At 43.4% G+C, this 20,376-nt stretch overlaps 1 protein-coding gene across 12 annotated transcripts in view; it reads left to right on the top strand.

Moving 5' to 3' along the window:
- Positions 1-20,376, top strand: part of PITPNM2 (phosphatidylinositol transfer protein membrane associated 2) — a 142,536-nt gene that overhangs the window by 52,466 nt on the left and 69,694 nt on the right. For 10 of the 12 annotated variants that reach the window (XM_069794798.1, XM_069794800.1, XM_069794802.1 and 7 more), the window contains exon 3: positions 18,275-18,448. The exons of 1 other annotated variant lie outside the window; for it this stretch is intronic. In XM_069794798.1, coding sequence (XP_069650899.1) covers positions 18,371-18,448 — 78 coding nt within the window. In that variant the 5' untranslated portion in view covers positions 18,275-18,370. Of the gene's footprint in view, positions 1-1,214; positions 1,252-18,274; positions 18,449-20,376 lie in introns of all 12 variants that reach the window. One more of the 12 variants, XM_069794794.1, reaches the window with a different exon arrangement.

The raw sequence follows: 20,376 nt of genomic DNA, 5'->3' as shown, positions 1-20,376 counted from the left end.
TAAGTGGGATATGCTTCTAATGTACTTAGCAGTAAATCATCCTCGAAGCCAGCTGTCTGAACCTCTGAACAGTGCTTGCTCCTGTTCTTTCTCCTGACAGGGCTATCAGGATCTTGTTGCTGAATTTGCAGAAGAGAATGGCCAATCTCCTTAGATTTTTTTTTTTTTTTTTTCCCCCTCTTAGTTTCAGTGATCAACAGGGATCAACTGCATCACTCATTTCTGATGCATTTTTAGAAGTAGCAATTCTGGTTAATTTGGAACTTGGAAGTTTTCTCTCCCATTAGCTAATTATGGCTATTATGCTCTATTGTCATTATTGTCACTCAGGGTATTTTTGAAAATTAAGGGTGCATAACAATGAAACTCATCAACGAGGCTCCCTGAGCCTATTGTGAGTCACCCTTGCTGATTTCAGTGACAAAAATAAGTTTTCTTTTACAACTGTTGACTCCTGCAAGTCCTGCAGTTGCTCATCGCGGGGCGGGGGAGCTGGTTTGTGTTCTGGCTCGCGCCTTGGGAAGAGCCACTGTCACCAGCATGTGGCCAGGGAGGCATCTCACCCGTGTGTGTGGCTCCTGTCCGGCTGGTCAGCCAGCTTCTCTCCTCTCCACCTCTAGCCTAGGGCTAAGTTGTTAAGCTTTTTACTAGCTTTTGGATGTTTTTGATCTTTATCAATTTTATAAAAAAATGCTGAAGCTGAATAGTGCTGTCCTGAGGAAGGAGGGATAGCTGGTTCTTGGCAAAAGCTTATATTTTAGCGGGAGAACAGAGAGGATAAGCTCCTGGATTTACATAATGGATGCCTTTTTTTTTTTTTTTTTTTGTGTGGTTTCTCTCCTCTGGTGTTCTGTCTGTGTAATTGCACTAAAAGGTAAGGGTGAATGAGTGGAATACATCAGCAGGGCGGACAGGCTATGGTATGCAGCACTCATCTTCAGGGGAAAAGCAACTAGGAGGGTGGTTAAGGACCTCTTACTTAGTTAACCTCACCCCTTACCAAGAAGCACAATTTCAAATTACTTTTTTCTGTTCCTCCTTGCTTTGTTTTTGCATGGAATTGCCTCCAATAGAGGTCAGAGAGATTGGCCACCTTCTCTGATGTGAGCTGCTACCCCAGTGGACCTGTCGGTCTGGGCGAGCCAACAGTCTGCCCTCAGATCAAAAGTTTTTCAGTTCCCAAATAATGATGCTCTGATTCACTTTCCTTCTAGCTGCCTTGCTGTTCCTCGGATAACATTCCTAGTCCTGGTAAGAAACAGAGCTTTATATTGCATGTTATGCAGAGACATAAGCCTGCCACTAGCTGGTTGGGGTTTGGAGAAGATTCCTGTATGGGCAGGTGCAATGTAAGTAACAGCTTGTGAGAGTTATGGGCATCCTTCTGAAGCACCCATTGCACATCTCTGACACCACACCAGATGAGATGGACCATGGAGCCGATGCACAATGGCAACTTGTCTTTTTTTTTTTTCCTAAACTCTCTCCAGTATTTCTTCATGCCATCATGGCTTGGTGCCCTGCTTGCACCTGGGAGTGTTATGAATGTGTCTGTTGGGGGCAGTTGACTTCCAGAATTTGGAAACTTATGGTACTGTGCTGAAGAGAGGTGGAGAGGGATAAATATATTAGTAAATCACACAGATGAAGCCATAAGGCATCAGTCTGGAATGAGCTTGGCTTGTATCTTAATTGCATGACATAAAACTAAACACATAAATTGCACACCTGAGCAACTGAGACAATCTTTTAGAAGTGGTGTATTTAATAATAAAAAAAAATTGTTAGCAGAGTGTCACTAAAAGTGTGGATTGTTACTGCTGCCATTTCTTATGCTTTGCTTTTCTTTCTTGTAATTATCGTGACTGGTATTTTTAGGGTAGCTTTGCAGCTTGTCTATTTTCTGCCAAGTTGGCTAAAAATGATGGTCTCACGTGATGTGATAAATATTCTCTTGGAAACTGATGCTGTATATATCCTGAACTTCCCCTTCTGCTGATGTCTGGATTTGTTCCTTAAAATTGTAACCACAGGAGCTGGAGGAAAGGTGTCCCTCTGTATTAAAGCCTGTGCATATGGCTGTTATGGTCTTAAGAGTAGCTTGAATAGTTTTTGCGGATAAAGCTGATAGGCTGGAATGTTTTTGTTTGCTTTAGCTTTTGGGTGGTATTAGCCTTAGTTGTAACCTCTTTCAGTTTCTGTTATCTTTTATATGGACTTCCTACAGCTCTGATCCTGCAGTGAAATCCATGCAGATAGAGTCCTTCTGCACTGAGGTCGCAGTAATGAGGCCAGACACGGAGCACGGGGCTGCTGCTGTGCTGCTCTCATGTGGCACCTCTCTGCTCAGTAGTGCTCAACCTTTCCTACTGGAGCCATAGGGCTTTTCTGGTTTTATTTATTTACTTATTTTAGGGGTGCCCTTACAGGAGCTTTTCTCTGCTAATGTGTCTCCTGTCTGTTTTTGTAAGACATCTAGGTATATGTTTCTTCAGAGGTGTTGAGGACTGCATGTTGCTGGTGCCCTACCCCAGGGCTTGTCCAAGCTGTCCTGCCTGAGCTCCGACCTGCGGTAGCTGTTTCATGGTCAGCCAGCCTCGCTCCGAGGTCTCTGGAGCCTCGGCACAGGCTGAACGTATCCACCTAGAACAATGCGTCTACTTGTGCGCTACATATGTGAAGACCGTGCTTAATCTGAAAACTCAAGGTTGTAGTGGGAACTTTCTGGTAAAAGCAGAGATTGCTTTATGTCCTCTTTTCAACGACACCCTGCAATTCCAGGCAGGCTATGAGGTGCTACTGGGTAGTCCTTGGGTGGAAAAGGTGTTGGGAAAAGGCATCATTTGTGTGCTCTTCCAGACAAGGTAGAGCTCATAGACAAGCCTTTGCCTTGTGCGTTTGGGCAGCATTGTGTAGGTAGACCCAGGGGTTTCCTACTGGGCTCTTGCAGCAATTGACTGTATCTGCTATTGCAGCTGGCATTGCTGGGAGTGCTACATCAAAATACCATCTAGAACTCGTGAAAGACTAACATGCTATTTGTGTTATTGATTTCTGGACTTTGCTGTCATTCAGGATTTCAGCTTACTGATACAAGCAAAATAAAAGCAAATCTGTGGAAAAGCGGAAACTGAACTTTTAGGCTAATGAAGCTGTATTGTGTCTGACAAACGGGTAGCTAGTCTGCTGGAAAAGGGGGTGGGTTGACTTTTAATGAGAATTTATTAGATGTTGAATAGCTGTTAAATTGCTGTATTAATAAAATGGACAATCCTCTCTAGCTTGTCTTCTTAAAGTATTCTATTAATTGAGAACCCTCTTTAATATATTCTTTTAAAAATCAATTAACATTTTGAAAAACACTTCTTTGACTGTAGCGACCTGATTCAGATTAAATCAGGTTTATGTCACAACTGCTTCCTTTATGTACTTTAGCTGCAATTTATGGACTCTGTTGATAATACTAACTTCTTATATATGAGCTTAAGACTTCTAAGAACAAGTCTAATGAGCTGACTTTTTTGTCAGAGTGTTTTGAATTGGCAGCAAATAGAAAAATAGAAATGAGATGAGAAAACAGAGTCTGCTGCCTGGAATGAGAACTTGGATATTATTTTCAGTTCAGCTACTGATTTCTGCTTTGACTGTGAGCCAGCATTTGCAGTGAATTTTGGACTAAACTATCCAAACTTAACTGTCCCTCAGACACTTGCATTACAGGTAGAGTGCAGGTAACTTTTATCACTCAGAATAATTGTCCTTTTCTTCATGCCATGTTGTGACCAAAGTTAAAATGTTCAAGCCCTTTGGCTCCTCTACCTGCAAGACACTGTTAACGCTTTCTGGATATGCCAAAACCTCCAGCTTTTGGTGTTTTTGACTTTCTACCTGCCAGTTCCAGAGGCTTTTTTAGATTCTGTCACGCTTGCAGCATGCGAGGCAGGTGAGCAGCATCTCCTCTTGTGGTCAGGCAGGTCTGGTGCTGTCGGTTAGGGGCCAGGATACATGTTTGCTCTTGATGTTGCCGTCTAAGAAAGTCCAGATCCTGAATCAGGTCACTGTTTACAAAGCAGATTTATGGCAGATATAAATACAGCTGTAATGCCCTTTAATGAAGGGCATGTGTGGCTCTTGCAAAGCTGTGCGGCACTCCTGCTATCTGATAGCTGACAGACAAAGCTGGAACAGCGATACTAGAGAAATTCTCAAGGTGGGAAACAACTGGCCAGACAGTAGCGAGAATTGTAAAGCCTAAGACAGGAAACTGCACCACTTGGTCAAGGCCTTCAGAGCTGTCCCTGAAATCTGATCTGATAGGGTTTGACACTTTCTGCTCGGTGCTTTGTTTCCGCAGCCATTGTCAGGCTGGAACAAGGTTTCCATCCTATGGCGCATCTAGTGAAAAGGAAATCTTGTGCCATAACCCTTTGTGGACTTGCTTTTGTAACACTTTCTTATAAGGAACACTTCAAAAAAGGGCACTCCAGATACGATTTGGGTATTTGATGGGGAACAGAGGAAAAGTAAGTTTACTTGAACAGGCCTCAGGGGTCAGGAAACAGATTTTGTTTCTTTTGTTTTGATCCTCATTAAATTGCTTTCTTTTGTCCCATATGTGCAAAATGACGCCTTCTTGTAGGACACCCTGATTGGCTTGTGAAGTTTAATTTGTAGCTGGAGAAGACAGTTGAAATCCCATTTAGTTTGAGGAATAAAAACACATGGAATTCCACACGAGTCCTCAAGGAACATGAGAAATCTGCCCTTGGGAAAGCTCTCTGCTTGCCTTGTTGGGCTGAAACCACAATATGTGGTCTACGGCTGTTGAATGCTTTGTTACATCCAGAAATTCTCTGTAGAAGAGAGAATTATTTACTGGAGAGGAGTCTGAGTGAAGCCAGATTTTGGCTTCTTGAAACCAGTGGCAGTGGGGAGAGGCTATGGGAGGGGTTCAGCAGCAAAATGGGTCAGAATAAAAGGCCAAAGGAATTGCTTCAGAGTTTTGTCTTGTGGATATGACAGCTGAAAAGTTAGTTTGGTTTGTGATTCCCAAGATATTAATGCCACTATTGGGTTCAGAGCACAACTTAATTATATCTGATAATGTTATTCACAGCAAGGATTATTTGCACTGGGTTTTGAGGATACTGATTTAAGTGAGGGTTTGAGCACCTTTTGATCTTGATTAGTGTTTTTCCTTGTCATTTGTAGAAACAGTCAGGAGATCTGTAGCCCTTGTAGAAGAGGGAGGGAGGGGTGAGTGTTTGGTTGTGGCCGTGCTTATCCTGAGTGTCATGAAGCTACACGTGGTGGCAGGCTGCCTGGGCAGCTCTGCTAGTCTTCATTCAAGTTACTGCATCAAGCAAATCTGAATCTACCCAGACTTAAACAAAACAGAAAAGTTCCTGAAGCTTCTAGGTGCTTTCCTGCAGGAAAAGGGCATGTCTGCATGCTACAGGAGATGGGGTGGAATGTGTGCAGAGAACCTCTGGGTTCTTGGAGAAATTTATTAACTGTGATTTCCAGGAATTACTTTATTTTCTGGAGAAATTACTGATACCTCCAAAGGCAGTTGGTAAGAAGAAAAAAAATTCTTTTGCATTTTATTCTTGCAGAATTGGGCTAGTTATCAGGGCAACTTAATTTACTTGGGCTACCCCACTCCCTCCTCTAGTTAAAAAAAATTACTTTGTTGCAAAAGTTGGACCCAGAAAATCTTGAATCTGCTCCACCGCTAATTCTCTCTTGGATGTTGGACCAGATAATTTTTCTCTCTGTACCTCAATTTCCCCCCAAATGAGGAATAATGATGGTTGCCCTAGCTACTGAGGCCAGGGTAGAGCTTTAATGCATCTATCAAGTGCTGTGAGATGGCTGCAAGGAGTACAGCTGGGCACCGGCCAGGCACTACTGCTCTTGTAGGTCTGGAGCAGCCACTCTCCTACGCCTGTGCTTATTCAGGTTGGGTGACTCAGTGAAACAGTGTTGTTTCCTCTTTTCTTGCCAGTACCTGCGTTTGTCTTCTTAGGCACTGCTCCTGTCCTTGGCTTGCGGTGAATTCATCATTTATTATTATATTTTTTTTGGAGCCTGGCCTGATGGGACTTGTGGGTTTCCGACTGAGGGTGTCCAGACTGGCTGGAGGTGTTCATGTTCCTTTCACGGTGCCATTTTCTTTCCCTGTTATATCACATCTTGCTTCACGACAGGTCTGCAAAATGATGGAGATGGTAATTGAATTGCATGTCAAGAAAACCAAACAAATGCAAGACTATACAGCTGGCCCTGAGTTTAATCTAGAGAAGGATTTATAAGTATTATGTAGAAACACGCCGTACTTTGTGTTGAGAAGCTTGTACAGAACTTAAATATATAGAGGTGCAGCTGGCTTCCCTCCTGGGAGTGACAATGTCACTCTCTGCAGTGTAATCAGCCTCCTCTAGTCCAATTCTGTCTCAGCACCTGGGTGTTTTATTATGATTGACTTTACTGCAGGTGTCCTCTGCCTTGAGTTTCGTGAAGGTCTCTCTGTGTTGTCAGAAGTCTGAAGATGGATGGCTGTGGCAGTAGAGAAGTATCAGGGCTGTTGAGAAGGTAGTTGGTCCATTCAGAGGAGAAATTGAAGAGGTGATTAAAAAAGAAAAAAAAATCCAACTTTTTTTTTTTTTTAAATAGCACTTTAAATGCTTTGTAGGTATCTGTTTTATGGATGCTTTTTAAATTTCATTTCTAGGGTTTGCTTGCATTGAAGGTATAGATGTAATTTGACTTGTATTTTCCCTTCCGATACTGTATGGCAGGGCATCCTACGTTTTGTGTCTTTCGTCTCACCAGTCTGTATCTTAACTACAAAATACATGTTCAATTTGCCTCCTGCATTCTGTCTATATAACGTACTGTCCACTTCCATTTCTTTGCCGTGAAAACCTGGTTACTTAGGGGGAAAAAAGGCACCAATAAATAGTGTGCTTTTTCCAAGTTTCTAGCTAAACTAATAAATCAAGATCTTATGGGAGGTTGGGGGTTACAGTGGGGATTCTGATGTCTCAGGCAGATTCCAATTTAACTCCACTCTGTAATCATAAGGTTTTGATTTTCTTAAAGAGAGAATTGTCTCCACGTGGTACCTGCTTTTCCTTTGCTTATGCTCTTGGAAAGTGAGTGTGGTCTGATGGATTCATCCATGTGCCTTTCTCCTTCCCAAGTCCTGGATTCAGTTTCCAGCTTCAGCTAAATTTTAAGTGATCATAGTCTGTCCCTCAGGGTTTTTTTGGGGGGGTGTGTGTGGGAAGTTGTTGGGTTTTCAGAGGGGCGGTGGGAGTTGGGGATGTGGATTAACATTTGGCAGTATCTCTGGGGTGTCTCTCATTGCCTGAACTGGCTATTGCATCCTGGTTTGGAAGAAGCGAGTAGGACACCTTCCAGCTGCAAAGGGGCTCTTTAAGCTGGTGCGAAGAAGTAAAAAAGGAGTTTAGGCCTTCACCTTGCTTCAGGGCTTCTCATCTCACCAAGCACAGCGGTCACAGTAGCTTCTAGGATGATTGGCACTGGTTCTGGGTTTGTCACCCCTGGGGATGACTGGGCAGTAGTGTAGGAAAATGCTGGCAGCCAGGAGTGCTCCAGCAATGAGTCACTGTGGTGTTAGAGGGAGAATTACCACCAGGAATTGTCTTTGTCATTATATGAACTCTGTTGGAAATGTGTCAAGATGTATATCCCTCCTGGATATGCAATGGAAAAATAACTCTTCTAGCATTGGGGTTAGGCTGCTTGGGCAGTCTTGGGTCTTAGATGAGCCAATATTGTGTAGTTCTTAGGAAAAGCTGCTTTCTCTTAGGGCTTTAAACCTACTTCAGCCTCATTTGTTTTGCAAATATGTATTCTCCAGTGGGAAGGCAGAGGCAGATGTTAACCTCCTCCAGGGAGGACTTTCTCCTACTTCCAGAAGGTTCCTGATTTAATCCTTGCGTGACTGAATGGTGTCTCCTCTTCCAGCAGCACATGGAAATGTTTCTGTCCTCAGTCAGAACCACCTTGACTCCATTCAGTCCCAACCACTAGCAATGCAATGGCATTTCTTCTTCCCAGAATACATTGCCTGAGGTCTTGGAAAAACCTGCAAAGGTCCTGAGTTTCATTGGGGTGCAGCTGTGACCCCAGTGCAGCAGCTGGATCTGTGGCAAAGCGAAGAGCCTGGCCCCATCAGCAGCACCAGCCCCACGGTGGCTCCCCATGGAGGAGCCTGGAGTTACCTGTCCCATGGCTCTTGAGCTGGGGACTGTTGAAGTGACTTAAAACAGAAACTTTACCCTTCTTTAGACTTCTTAAAAAGTTGAGGGATAAGCATCAGAAATTATGCAGCCATTTGTTACCCAGGCCAAAGAAGAAACTCTACTGGTCTGGCATGTAGTTCAATTTTGCCTCCTCTGCCTCAGCTTGCAGTCTGCTTAGTTGAAAACACCCTGGAAACCTATAAATTATGTAGGCGTTATTAGAGGCTAGGGGTTCCATGTTGTGGTTAGCATTAAGGATGATTTGCAAAAGCAGTAAGATCTGATGGTTTAAAAATGCTACATCACTCTGTATGTGGGATGAGGAGTGTTAAAGGGGAAGAAATAACACCAGCCCAAAATGTGCTGAATAATGAACTGAAAATGGTTATTGATTATCCAGGCACCTTCATTATCCTGCTGCAATCTGAGAGCAGCTAGCGGTTCTTTTTTCTTCATTAAAAAAACCAACCCACTTTCAAAGGCACTTATGAAATATTTAGTGTAATTATTTCCAAGATCAAAACTCCAAAGAAATTACGCAGCCACAGAAACCTTGTTAATCTTTTGGTGTTATGGATGAAAGACGCAACAGAGATATTAAACATTTACCGTTCTTCTGCAAAATGGCCTCTTACTTTCAATCTCAATTGCAACATTATTCATCAACCTTCACTGCTGCGTTTGTCTGCTTCCCATGCAAGAATTTTAGGTGTCATTACAAGTTTCTTCTGATGGAGTAGGACTTATTTTCTCTATCCCTGTTTTGCCTTTAGGCAACGCAAATCTCAGCCTAATGAAACCAGTGTGAAGTATTACGGTGCTATAACACTGACTTTGCAATCATACAGTGTTTCCCTCCATGAAATAGTCTTTTTAAACCAGCTATGAATGTTTGTTCCCTTTTCCACATTATATTTGCATAAGTGAGGTAATGAAATGTTATTTCCATCTAGACTGTAACTACTGAAAAAGTCGAGTAGCTGTTGATGTCTCTTTTCAGTTTGAACAGGGAGTTACTGAGGAAGCAATCCAGAGTCTATCCAATGTTGACTCAAATCCTAAAATAGCATTTTTGTGTCTCAAAAACAGGTTTAGTGGATCTGCAAGTATTTAGAGATAAAAATTTGAAATAGCCTTGAGAAATAGTCTGAAATGGGCTATAATTTGGAAGAGAGGAGTGCAAAGGCCCAAGAATAAGCTATAAAATGGGGAATGGCTTGTGTGGTTGCCATTCTGTGGCAGGTGAGATAAGGCTGCGATGGGTTTCGAACTGAGTGGCCATCAACTGCCTTACGCTGTTGGCAAATATCATGCAGAGATATATGAACAAGAGTCATAGGAAAGACATGAAGTTGTCCTCATTTTTTAGGGCTGCTGTGGCTCACACCAGTCTTAGAGATGTGGATCAGTGGGAGAAGGGGTGAAGAAGACAGACAAGGGAGAGAGGCATCACATGCGTCTTTGAACATGAAAAAGAGGAATTGTGGAAGAAAATAGTTAATGAACCATTTGCTGCCTCTCGTGAGGTTAGCACAAGAAGAAAGGGGCTTGAACTGTAGTGAGGGTAACTGAGGTTAGACAGCAAAAGCCTTTTATGTCTGTAAACAATCTGGAGACTCCTGAGATTCCTTGTTTCTGCAGCTTGAAGTGTTTTTCTCAATTCCTAATTTTTTCTTTTAAAAAAGATAAATAGCCCTGTTTCCTGAGCAGTTTTTAGCTGTAAGGCCATTTGTAAGGCCAAAGCAAGTCTGAGCATGGTAGGATGGGCTGGGTTTGTGCTCAGCTGGGTACCCGAGGACCATTTGGGTGAGCTGGTCACCAGTCGTTTGCAGAGCTCTTGCACCTCAGCCTCACCGCTCTCAAAATTTCTTACCCTCAATTTCTTATTTTCATGCTTAGTGACTGGTAAGATTAAAGAGTGGGAGCTCTCATGACTTCCTGCTCTTGTTGTTGTAATAAAAACCCCTGTAATTTCCAGTGCAGCAACTACCAGAGAGGGAGAGAAAGGGGATGGTGTGGATGCTGTCTTGAGTTAGATAGGTGAGGTCAGCCCTTGACTCTGGTTCACCCTTGGTCTTTCTCCCATGCCTCACTGCTGCCAGCATTTTTGCTACAAGCTAGGTAAAAGGATCGTTCCACAGGACATTAAGAGCGTGGTTGGGTTGGTTTGTTGGCTTGTTACTACTTAATACAAGTGAAGCCTTGACCAACCAGTGGGGACTGCACCAAGCGCGCTTCTGCTCACTCTCTGAATTCCATCAGGAAGAGAGACTGTAGCACCCAGAGATGTGAGGTGTAAATGCAATAGCCTCCCAGGGAGGCTACCTTGGAAAATAGATATGTTTGTTATGTTTTTTTAAACTTGGCCAGCATCGCATCTCCCTGCCACTGTTGCCCACAGCGTGCGCAGGCTTCTGTGTGGCAGTGGCCTTTTGGCTAATGGATGTGCCACAAATGAAAGTAAAATACTGTCCATTGCTGTATGCCTGTAGCATTGCATAGATTTTTCTTTACAGTAGTTTACTCAGCTGCCAGCAATTTTCAGTCTGTTTTCAGCCAACGTGCTGCACTTACCACATTGTCAATGCTGCTTTTATTTTTGTTTCCCTGTGTGTGTATATATATGTATGTCTATATATGTGTGTCTATATATAAAATATATATTACATATCTATATGTATTTATATGTGCGTGTGTAATGTCTGCCTATATTCAGCATGTAATGCCGAGAGACGTCGACTAAGAGCAACCCGTTAAAAGCAGGGTCTGCCCAGTTCCTTTAGCTCAGCTGAACAGAGGCGTCTGGCTTTGCAGCGAGGCCACAGGACGCTGGGTTTTGTGGCTGCTCTGTTCGTGCAGAATGCTTGGAAACTTTTAACCTTTAATTTCAAATGCATTCTTTTTAATATGCAGCTTTATCCCCAGCATCAGCAAAAGGATTAGATGCTGGTTTGTCTTTCCCTCTGAACTCATCTGTGACTTCAGTGTGCATATTAGTTCTTTTAATGGCTTCTTTATTAGTTCATTATTGCATAACCCCCAGGCATGGCAGGACTTCAAACGTTAATTTTCCAACCAAAGTTCAGCTGACGGACTTCACCTGGTCCCTCTGAAGTCAGCATGTGAATAGAGAGGGCTGGCTTGCTCTGCACTGCAGCATCGCTTATAAAGCAGGAGGAAGGGAGTAAAGTTTTCTTCTCCACAGATGTTAAAGGAGTAACAGGAATGGAAAGTATGAAGAAACAGTACAATAACCTGGAATATTTAAGGAGAAAAGGCGGTGTGTGTGTGTGCGCACACTTTGTTGGTGTGGTGTTCTTTTTTTCCCCTTTTTTCTTTTTTTTTCCCTCCCCCACCCCTTTTCCTCTCATTGCTTCAAGCTAGTATTTGGCTGCCCAGTGAACTATAACAAGATTTAATAGCTCCAGCGTAGCTATATTGCATTTGAACTGATTCCATCCTTCTGTTGTAGTAAACGTCTGCTTTACAGTGAGCTCTTAAGTGATGTCAACTTGTATCTAATAATGGAAAAAAATCAAGTACTGTAAATGCAACTTGTTCGCTCTGTGTCTGTCTTATCAAACAGTGTTTTATCCTCAGCCCATTGCAGTGCTATCTGCATTTGAGATATCTTTTGAGTTTGCCCTGAGATTTACACCAGAGGAAAATGGATTTCCACGCATGCTTGCATTTTCCTCTTCTTCTTCCCCCCTTTCCTTTTTCTCTGACTGTATTGTAGGCTGTGGCCAGACCCAGTAGAGGCAGGCACAGGGAGCTCCCCCAGCTCAGCTGCCTACCTTGGCTGTACGCTGCAGCTACTCCAGCACTTGGAGGACTATATTGTGGTTTTGCAATGTTGGGCAAATGTTCATTAGCTGCTGATTCACTGTCAGATTTTATCTAAGCTCAGTCATGAAACTTGGATGTGTAAGCATCTGCATAAAAACTTCTATTTGAAAAAGATGTGACAGATTAGATGTACGATTAAGATGTACGATTACGAAGAACCTTACTTACTGACAGAAGCCTTTAAGCAGTGAGCGTGTGAACTGTGCACTTTTAAGGAGCTTTAACTTTTGATTACTTCTTTTTTTTTCCCAAGGCCTAATGAGTTTTTAAATCTGCCTAGCTGTCGGTCAGCAAGTACTATCCATGCTCCGAAAATTGAAAACCGCTGATTTTAAAAAGCTCATTCTGTCTCTTCAGTTTATCCCACATGTACTTCTGTGTGAGAGACAGTTATGAGTGTAGACTTCAGTGTTATGGCAAATAACGGTAGCTGCAAAGTTACTAAATAGAAATGTCGGGGTTTTTTAACCTCTCAGTGGGAACATTGTTTGAAACAGTCCCACTGGAGAGATTACTTTGGTGGAGTTGGGAGAAGAGGGGAGACAAGGGAATGGCAAAATACGAGCACTCAATATTCATCTGGCTTGAAAACCCTCATTAATTTTGTTTTTCCCCTTGACCTTTACACAGTGGTAGTCATTCATGTGATCGGAGGAGACAGTTGTGCTGCAGCTGATCCTGTGCTAAGCGTCATGCATTCACAAAACAAGAAGTTCCTCTCTGTCCCGCGGTGCTTCCCAATGAGATGGCAGTGGGATGTGGGCAGGACAGTTACGAGGCCATGCTGGTCCGCGTGATGGATCGCAGGCTGGATGTGCTGTCCTGGCCAAGGGTCGGGTAGGCAAGGCTGGCAAGCAAGGGCTGGTGAGGGTTTGACAGCGATGTTTTGCAGATGCTGATGGACATCCTCTCCTGAGAGGCAGGGACATGGTGGACAAACCGGATCAGAGGAACAGATAAAGGGAATGGTCTTTGCAGCAGCGATACTCTGGACAGATAAAGCTGAGCAAGACTGCTTTTGGGCCAAGAGGGAGACTGCCGCATTAATCAAGGTGTGAGTGTTGAGGCTGCCTTTAAAAAATGCTGACTTAGGTCCTAGGAATCTGTTTCACATTCATGCTGCTGCTTCTAACGGCATAAATAAACCCAAGTGCAACATGTACGCAGTGCTTCCAGTTGTGGGCAGGCACTGTAGCCTCCCTCAGGGAACTCTGCAGGAGAAGGAAGGTGGCCAGGCTGCTAAGCCTGGTGTTGCTTCCCATTGTCCAAAGGTTTGATACACTTGGGACCAATGCTAACATCACTTTGATATTGCTTTCTTCAAGGAGGCATCTTCTTGGGGGATAAAAGAGATGTAGAGAACCTAAAGAAAGTTTTTAGGGAGGTAGATGAGGTCTCTAGGTAATGCCTTTGCTCATCCTTTTGCCATTACGTGTTTGGCTTGGTTTTCTTACGGTTGTTTCTGTTAATTATCTTTCATTTCTCAGTTATGTGAAAACATTGCAAGGAAAATTGTTTAATAGCTGAGTCAAGGGTATCGATCTTTAGCTCATGAGTGTGATCTTTCATAGGGGAGATTTTTATCAACTTCAAAAGGCAGCACAGCCCTGAACAGGCAGTGGTTGATAAGAACCCAAGACCTGGGTCTGGTACCTGCCTCTGCTACTGGCTGCTGTGCAACCCTCTGTGATGGGTTTTTTCCTTCCTAGGGCGAGTCTTCTAACTTTACAGTAGTGTAAAATGAACCTCCTTCGTGAGACTAGAAGCAGCTCATTATAGTTGCTCTCTGCATCTAGGGCTTTTTCTTCCCTGTTGAAAATGGGAAATAGCAGCCCTGGCCCCTAAAAAGCCTGTGCTCAGCAGCCTGGACATGGAAAACGTGAGCTGGTCAAAAATTAGTTGTTGAGGCAACAGCGAGGAAAGCTGTAACAGCACAGCCTGGAACAGGGCTGTAATAGCCCTTTTGTAGCCTGAAGCCACTGGCGTGAGTGGTTCTCCTGCGCTGGACCCAACCACCATGTCAAGGAGCCAGGATTTTTGCTGTAATACTCAGTTTCCATACCCTTCAGGGCCAGCCTGTGAAGCCTGGCTGGGGTTTGGCCTCCAGTAGCACTCCAGGACTCCAGTAGCACAGTTTAAACACCCTTCACACACTAACTCTTATTCCTTAATTACAAGCTGTCAGTTGTCATCAGTCCTTTGCTACTTCGTTTAGTAATCAGGAGGCTAGCCCTAATGCTCTCAAAGTGACAACCCCAAATGCTAAATTCATGAGCTAAACGGAGAGATTTTGCTGCGTCTCTTGATCTGTTCAGTATCTGCAGATCCCAGTAGTCCCCCCCACTTTAAAGAAAGGGCACTTTCTTAAAAAGTTTGTTATTGTTGTGAGGGAAACCGTTAAAATCAGAAGGAAATGCAGAACACTGCGTTAGCCTTCAGACAGCCTGAAGGAATAGCTCAGAGATGGACCTGACTCATCGCAGCAGGGTATTGACTCTGGAGCGTAATTATGATGCTTTGAGAACCTGATTTTAAAATAATTGAGGTATAAAATTACGTGCCTGGCTTTCACAGTTACTACAGCTCTGTGTATAAATTGAGTAACGGCCTGTACAAATGTGCTACTTGGCTATAGCAGAAATAGCAGCAAGTCTGGAAATGTCCTGTGTCACCATTGTTCTTCTCTTGCTGAGAGGAGCTGCCTGCAAGCTGAGTTTTGCCAACAGCCTTGGTTACTGGTCCTGGCTGTGTGGCTGCAGGGGTTTGGCAAACCCACAGAGAGTCCAACTTGGTACTTGGCGGCAGGGCAGCCAAAATCCAGCCTGCTGTCGAAACACTGGCTGCTGGCTAATTCTGGCATGTTGAGCATCTCCATTCAAACACCTCTGGCTGCTTGTAGCAACGGGCTGGATACGTGTAAGTGCCAGGGACACAGCTGGTGTTTTGACACCCGTTTTCCAAAGCTGCATCGTGGCTCCCTTACTTCCAGAAGGGCTTTCTCTTCTCTCCATAGCAGCCATCATGTCTGCAGACAAACTTCTGTGTTTTGTTTGGACAATACAGTAAGCGGTCTTGAAGAGCTTTGATTCTCTATAAAGTCCCAAGACTTTGGAAGGAGGCTGCTGTCCTCAGTGAGTTGTCTGAAAGCGCAATTTTGTCACCTCTGTACCACCTGGCATGGTGTTCCCCAAGATCTGAATCTGGTGAAAACCCATGTTTATCTTTCATGGTTTGCCACCTGGGCTCCACTGCTCTTAGAAGGGTTAGGGCAGGTTATTTTCAGCTCAAAGGCAGCCCAAGCTGCAAACTTACCTTGACAATTTTTTTTTAACCATTCTAGCTTAAAAAAGGCAAACAAGTCATGATTGTTCTCTTTGTGCCTCCTTCAGAGTCAGGCTGCAGATCCCAGGTGCTTTTCCTGCTGGTCCCCTCAGTTTGAGGTTGCAATTTGGTTCTTGCTGTTGCCTAGGGTGTTTCCAGGGTGTTTTTCTACCCAACTTTTGGGGACTGGTTGCAGTAGCTGGAGTGGACAGCTGCCGGAGGAGTTTTTGGGAGTATTGCCTTTCCAATGGGCACATCATTGGGACCTGCTGCTGCCTGGAGACCTGCAGGCTGAGCTGAAACACTGCGTTTAAACATGGACTGTAGGGAGGTGGAAACCTGAAGGGAAACTTTATAGCAAAACCTCAGCTTTTGTAAAGCCAAGCAGGAAGCTGGACCAGGAGCCACTGCAGTAGCCAGATGTGCGCTGCACACCGGGTGCTTTGAGGCTGCTGCTGGTGACTGCTGCTCTGCCTGCTTGGGGCTGAAATGGTTGGGTTTTTTAGTCTGTAATAAAATAAGCCCTCTTGTGTCTTGGCCATCTGAATTATTACCTGCCTGGCACTTCATTATAAACACATTTTTTCCATCTTGGTACTGGTTTCCTGCCATTTTATTGCTTTTAAGGTTCTATTTTTTGTTTTATTCATCTCTTCCAATCGATAGAAATATCCTGGTTTTAGCAAGCAGCAAAGGCAGACGTGACTGATGTCCTTATGCTGGGAGCAGAATTGCTTTCAGAGCATTTGGGGAACGTCGGGGGGGAAGCTTTTAAATCTAGTTTTCAAAGATCTCTAAAGCATAACAAACTTCTTGAGACATGTAGCTGAGTCTCCCACTGCCATTAGCTCCAAGAGTTCAGATCCCAGCATTGTACCAATGCAGATCTGGGGCCAGTGCTTGAGATCCATCCTCTGGTGGTTACTGTTGTTCTTTGCTGTGACACTAATTAAAAACCACCTAATGAGACTATCTCCACCTGTTCTGGAGGATTAGTTTTGATGGAGGAAATCCTGCACATGCGTGTGAATGCATGCACTTCTGCACATAGGCATGGCACTGTTGGGAAGCGCAGTCTTCCCAGAATTATTGTCTACGGGGTTTGCCAGGGCAGATTTTTTTATATCCCCCCCCCCGCCCGTTCACACGCACAGACTGCTCTGACAGCAATAAAATGAAACAGAGAATTGAATTTGAAAATAAATTGTTTAGCTGATGCAGCACCAGGCAGATAGCTGTTCCAGAAGAGTTGATCCAGGATGGATTGGCTTTACTGCCAAATGAGAAATGTGGCAATCAAACGAAGGCAAGCTGACAGCATGCCGGCACGGGGGCTGCGTGCCTGGGTGAGGCAAACCCTCTGGCTGGGATGCGGTGCACAGTGCCCCGTGTAAATTCAGCGGTGGGTCAGCTCTAGTGCGAGACGGAGATGTTGCAGTGCCCTTTGAGGGCTACACAGATTAGAAGTCAGTAGACCTGGGTTGTAAATACTGAATTTTGTCCGTGGTTGCTCTGTGACCATGGGCATGTGTTTTAACCTCTCTAAACCTTGTGAAAGGTTGGTGAAGTGCTGTGCAAACACCAAGTGGTGCTGAGGCCTGTTGATAGTGGTGTGGTTTCCTGGTTCCCAGACCATGGTTTAATCTGCTAGATAAGTTGCTTGGTTTTATTCTTTTTTTTTTTTTTTTTTTTTTTTCCCCCCAGCTGTAGGGTGTGGGGCTGGTTTCGCTCCAGCAACTGTATCTGAAGGCACAGCAGAAAGGTGGATTTTGGTGTTGAGAAGGAGCAAGGGAAGTGCTTTGTGTGCTGGGAGAACGGTCATGGGAACCTGCTGAGGCTGATTCGGCCTGATAGCAGACAGCTTTGCTTCTTGTGTCCTCTCTTCCTCAACAGTTGTCATCACCACCCCCACCACACCCCTTCCTTACCTGTTTTTATTGTCTTCATCCATAGCCCATAGGGAGTCTTAAGAATATTTGAAAAGTTACTGCTTTAACCCTTGGTGTAGTAAATGCTGTATTCCCCATATTCTTAAGCAATAATTCTATTAAATTGCCTCGAGGTAGGGTATGATGGTTGTTTTTTTTTTTTTGTTTTTTTTTTTTATGTTGCAGTTTGATCTTTGGCTGTATTGTTATGCAGCGGGAGTGTAAAAATGAGTCTGGCATTGACATCAGTGGCAGGAAGATTTTGCCTGTAGACTACTTTGGAAAGACAAGGGGTCCTACCAGCACTAATTCAGAATAAAGTAGGGAAGAAAAGTACATTTCTGCTGTCTTTATTGTTAGAATCCAAATGACTTTTTTCATCATGGTGTTACTGAGGGCCAAGGAAGTCTAATTATTGCCTTTTTCTTGCTGCTGAATGAATGCTGAATGAGAGGATAAAAACCTGATACCTTTGAGTGGATGCATCTCTGGTGTGTTGCTGACATTGGAGAGATACTTTATTGTCTGGCAACAGAAGGTCTGCCTATTCATTTTGAGCTTTTGTCATATCTCTTCCATGGAGATGCTATTGCATATGAAAGTCTGATTGATACAGTGGCAAAGGTCGGGAGGGTAATAGCTTTGATGGTATCCTCTGAAGCAAATCAAAATTCTTCTAAAAGAATCTGTTCAATTTGATACCAAGGGTCTGGTAGCACTCCAGGGATTCTTCTCTCTGCTATGAAGCTTATAGCTATTACAAAAATTAATGTTTGCCTGTTGTTGTTTGTTCTTTTTTTTTTTTCTTCCCTCCTAATAGGATGTTCTGCAATAAGAATGGAAAATAACTGCTTCTCTCTCTTCCCCCCCCTTTCTCTCTCTTTCTCTCTCACTCTGTTTCAGGGATCCTCAATGCATTTGCTTGCCGTTATTTAAGGAGCCTTTACTAAAAGCTTCTGGATTGTGTTTCTGAGCGGACAAAAGATTTTTGTATTCAAAATGCTCATAAAGGAATATCGTATTCCTCTTCCGATGAGTGTGGAAGAATATCGAATTGCGCAACTGTACATGATACAGGTCAGTAATGTTTCAGCCCATGTGGATGAGCGCAGGCTAACACAGGGCTTTGTGTGGAAGAGTGAAGTATTGCTGCAGAATTAGATGTTTTAAATTTGAGGTTTGCTGGGTGCTTATAAAGGAGCAGGGGGGGGAAAGTAATACAAACTTCAATTTATGACTTGCCTCCTCTTGTCCTTATATTAGAGAACCTCTGTTTGACCTACCTGGGGAAACAACAGCTCATGGATAGGCTATTCCTATGGAAAGAAGCACTGAGCCCAAGTATGCGGGTACCTACCTGGAAGTGATCAAGCTGTACAGCTTAAGCACCTACTGCTTCTCAGTTGGGTTGTGGTTACTGGTCATGCCAGTTCCAGCCGCATACCAAAGGCTCGTGCTCTTTTGTTGGGAAGAAACACTCTAGTATAAATTTGAGAGCGTATGCCTTTTGAAAGGCATAACTTTGAGTTTGGGAGGGAAAAATCTGGATGTAACACTTCTTTGCTTATGTACCACTATGAAACAGATACTAATCAGTTTGGGCATAAAACTTAGATTATTTTTAATAGGCTTCTGAATACTGATGGGAATTTTTGTTGAATTCCCCATATTCAATAAAGCAGTTAATTAAAATGTTGGGGTTTTGTAACTCAAATCCTCTGTGCCCATATTCTCCCAGTGTTTGAAATCCAACCAGGAGCATTTTTAAAAGGAAATTAATCTGAAGGGTTATTTCATTGTCCCATGCTTTAAATAAAATTTAATTTTGCTCATCCAGCAAAACACATGTCTAATATTGAGTTTGCAGTAGAACTCCTCTTTCTGTGGCAGGATGAAGCAATTCTAGAAAAATCTGCTTTGGTGTAAAACCTAAAATGAATTAAAAAAAACCCCAACCACCCCAAAAACCAAAGCAAAAGCCCAACTCCCCCATTTCTCCCCTGACCACCCAACTGTGTTCCTTTAAGGACTCGTGCACTTGGACTTGACTGTTAAAACAGTGTATGGTGTGTGTGTGTGGCTTCATTTTTGTGTAAGTTTTCCTGATGCTGTAGCTGCTTTGAATATTGTTGTAATTATTTTCTTACAAATTTTTCTTCGAAATTTGGCTCAGCTGTTTTGAATAAAGAGCTGGTTGATGGATGCAGAACTTGTCAGTGAGCAGCAGAGCGTACAGGAGAATGATCTGATTAAGAAGGAGGAGCCCACCTGATTTAACGGAGGATGAATCATTAACTGGGGAATGTCTGTGGGGGCCTCCTGTGAGATGTGGAGGACTTGGTCAGGGGGACTGAATTTGCTGTTCATTTTCAGAAGTTAGAATACTTATTTTTATTTCATTAATGCAGAACACTGGATTCCACTTTGTTCACTTGCCAGTGATTTTGGCCATATCTTAATGTCAAAGGACATGATAAGTCGTTAGGGTTTCCTGCAAGGGGAAGTTCTCTGGCCCAGGAAACTGCTTGAGAAACGACACCTCCAAATTGCTATCCAGCCCTGCTTCAGATGTGCTCTAATTTTCTAGTGCATTGATATGTAGCAAAGTAAGGTTTCCTCTTAGATCAGGTGCAATAGCTGGTGTCAAGTCAGGTCTCTGATCTCCCTCCACTTACCTGGGGGTAAGCTGGAAACACTGCATGTAGCCCAAGATCTAGGTGAGCTAGAGAAGTGCATGACAAGCAAGTGACTTTACTGTGTTATGTGTACAAGTAGTACAAGAGGAAAAGTTACCTGTGCTTTTTATTGAAAATACTAGTCTCGGCTCAAATTTGAAAAAAAGAAATAACGAAACCAGAAAACCCACTTAGGGTAGAATGTGGGGTTTATATTCTTTTTCTTAGTGTTTGGTAGTTATCTGCTTCAACTCTTCCTGAAATTGGTGGAAAAATTCCTGCTGACTTCAGTGGGAGCTTTTCCTAGACCATGATATCAAATGTCCTTTT

The sequence above is a fragment of the Haliaeetus albicilla genome, chromosome 10 (genome assembly GCF_947461875.1).
Source record: "Haliaeetus albicilla chromosome 10, bHalAlb1.1, whole genome shotgun sequence".
Lineage (NCBI taxonomy): Eukaryota > Metazoa > Chordata > Aves > Accipitriformes > Accipitridae > Haliaeetus > Haliaeetus albicilla.
This window is presented reverse-complemented; position numbering and strand designations above follow the sequence as displayed.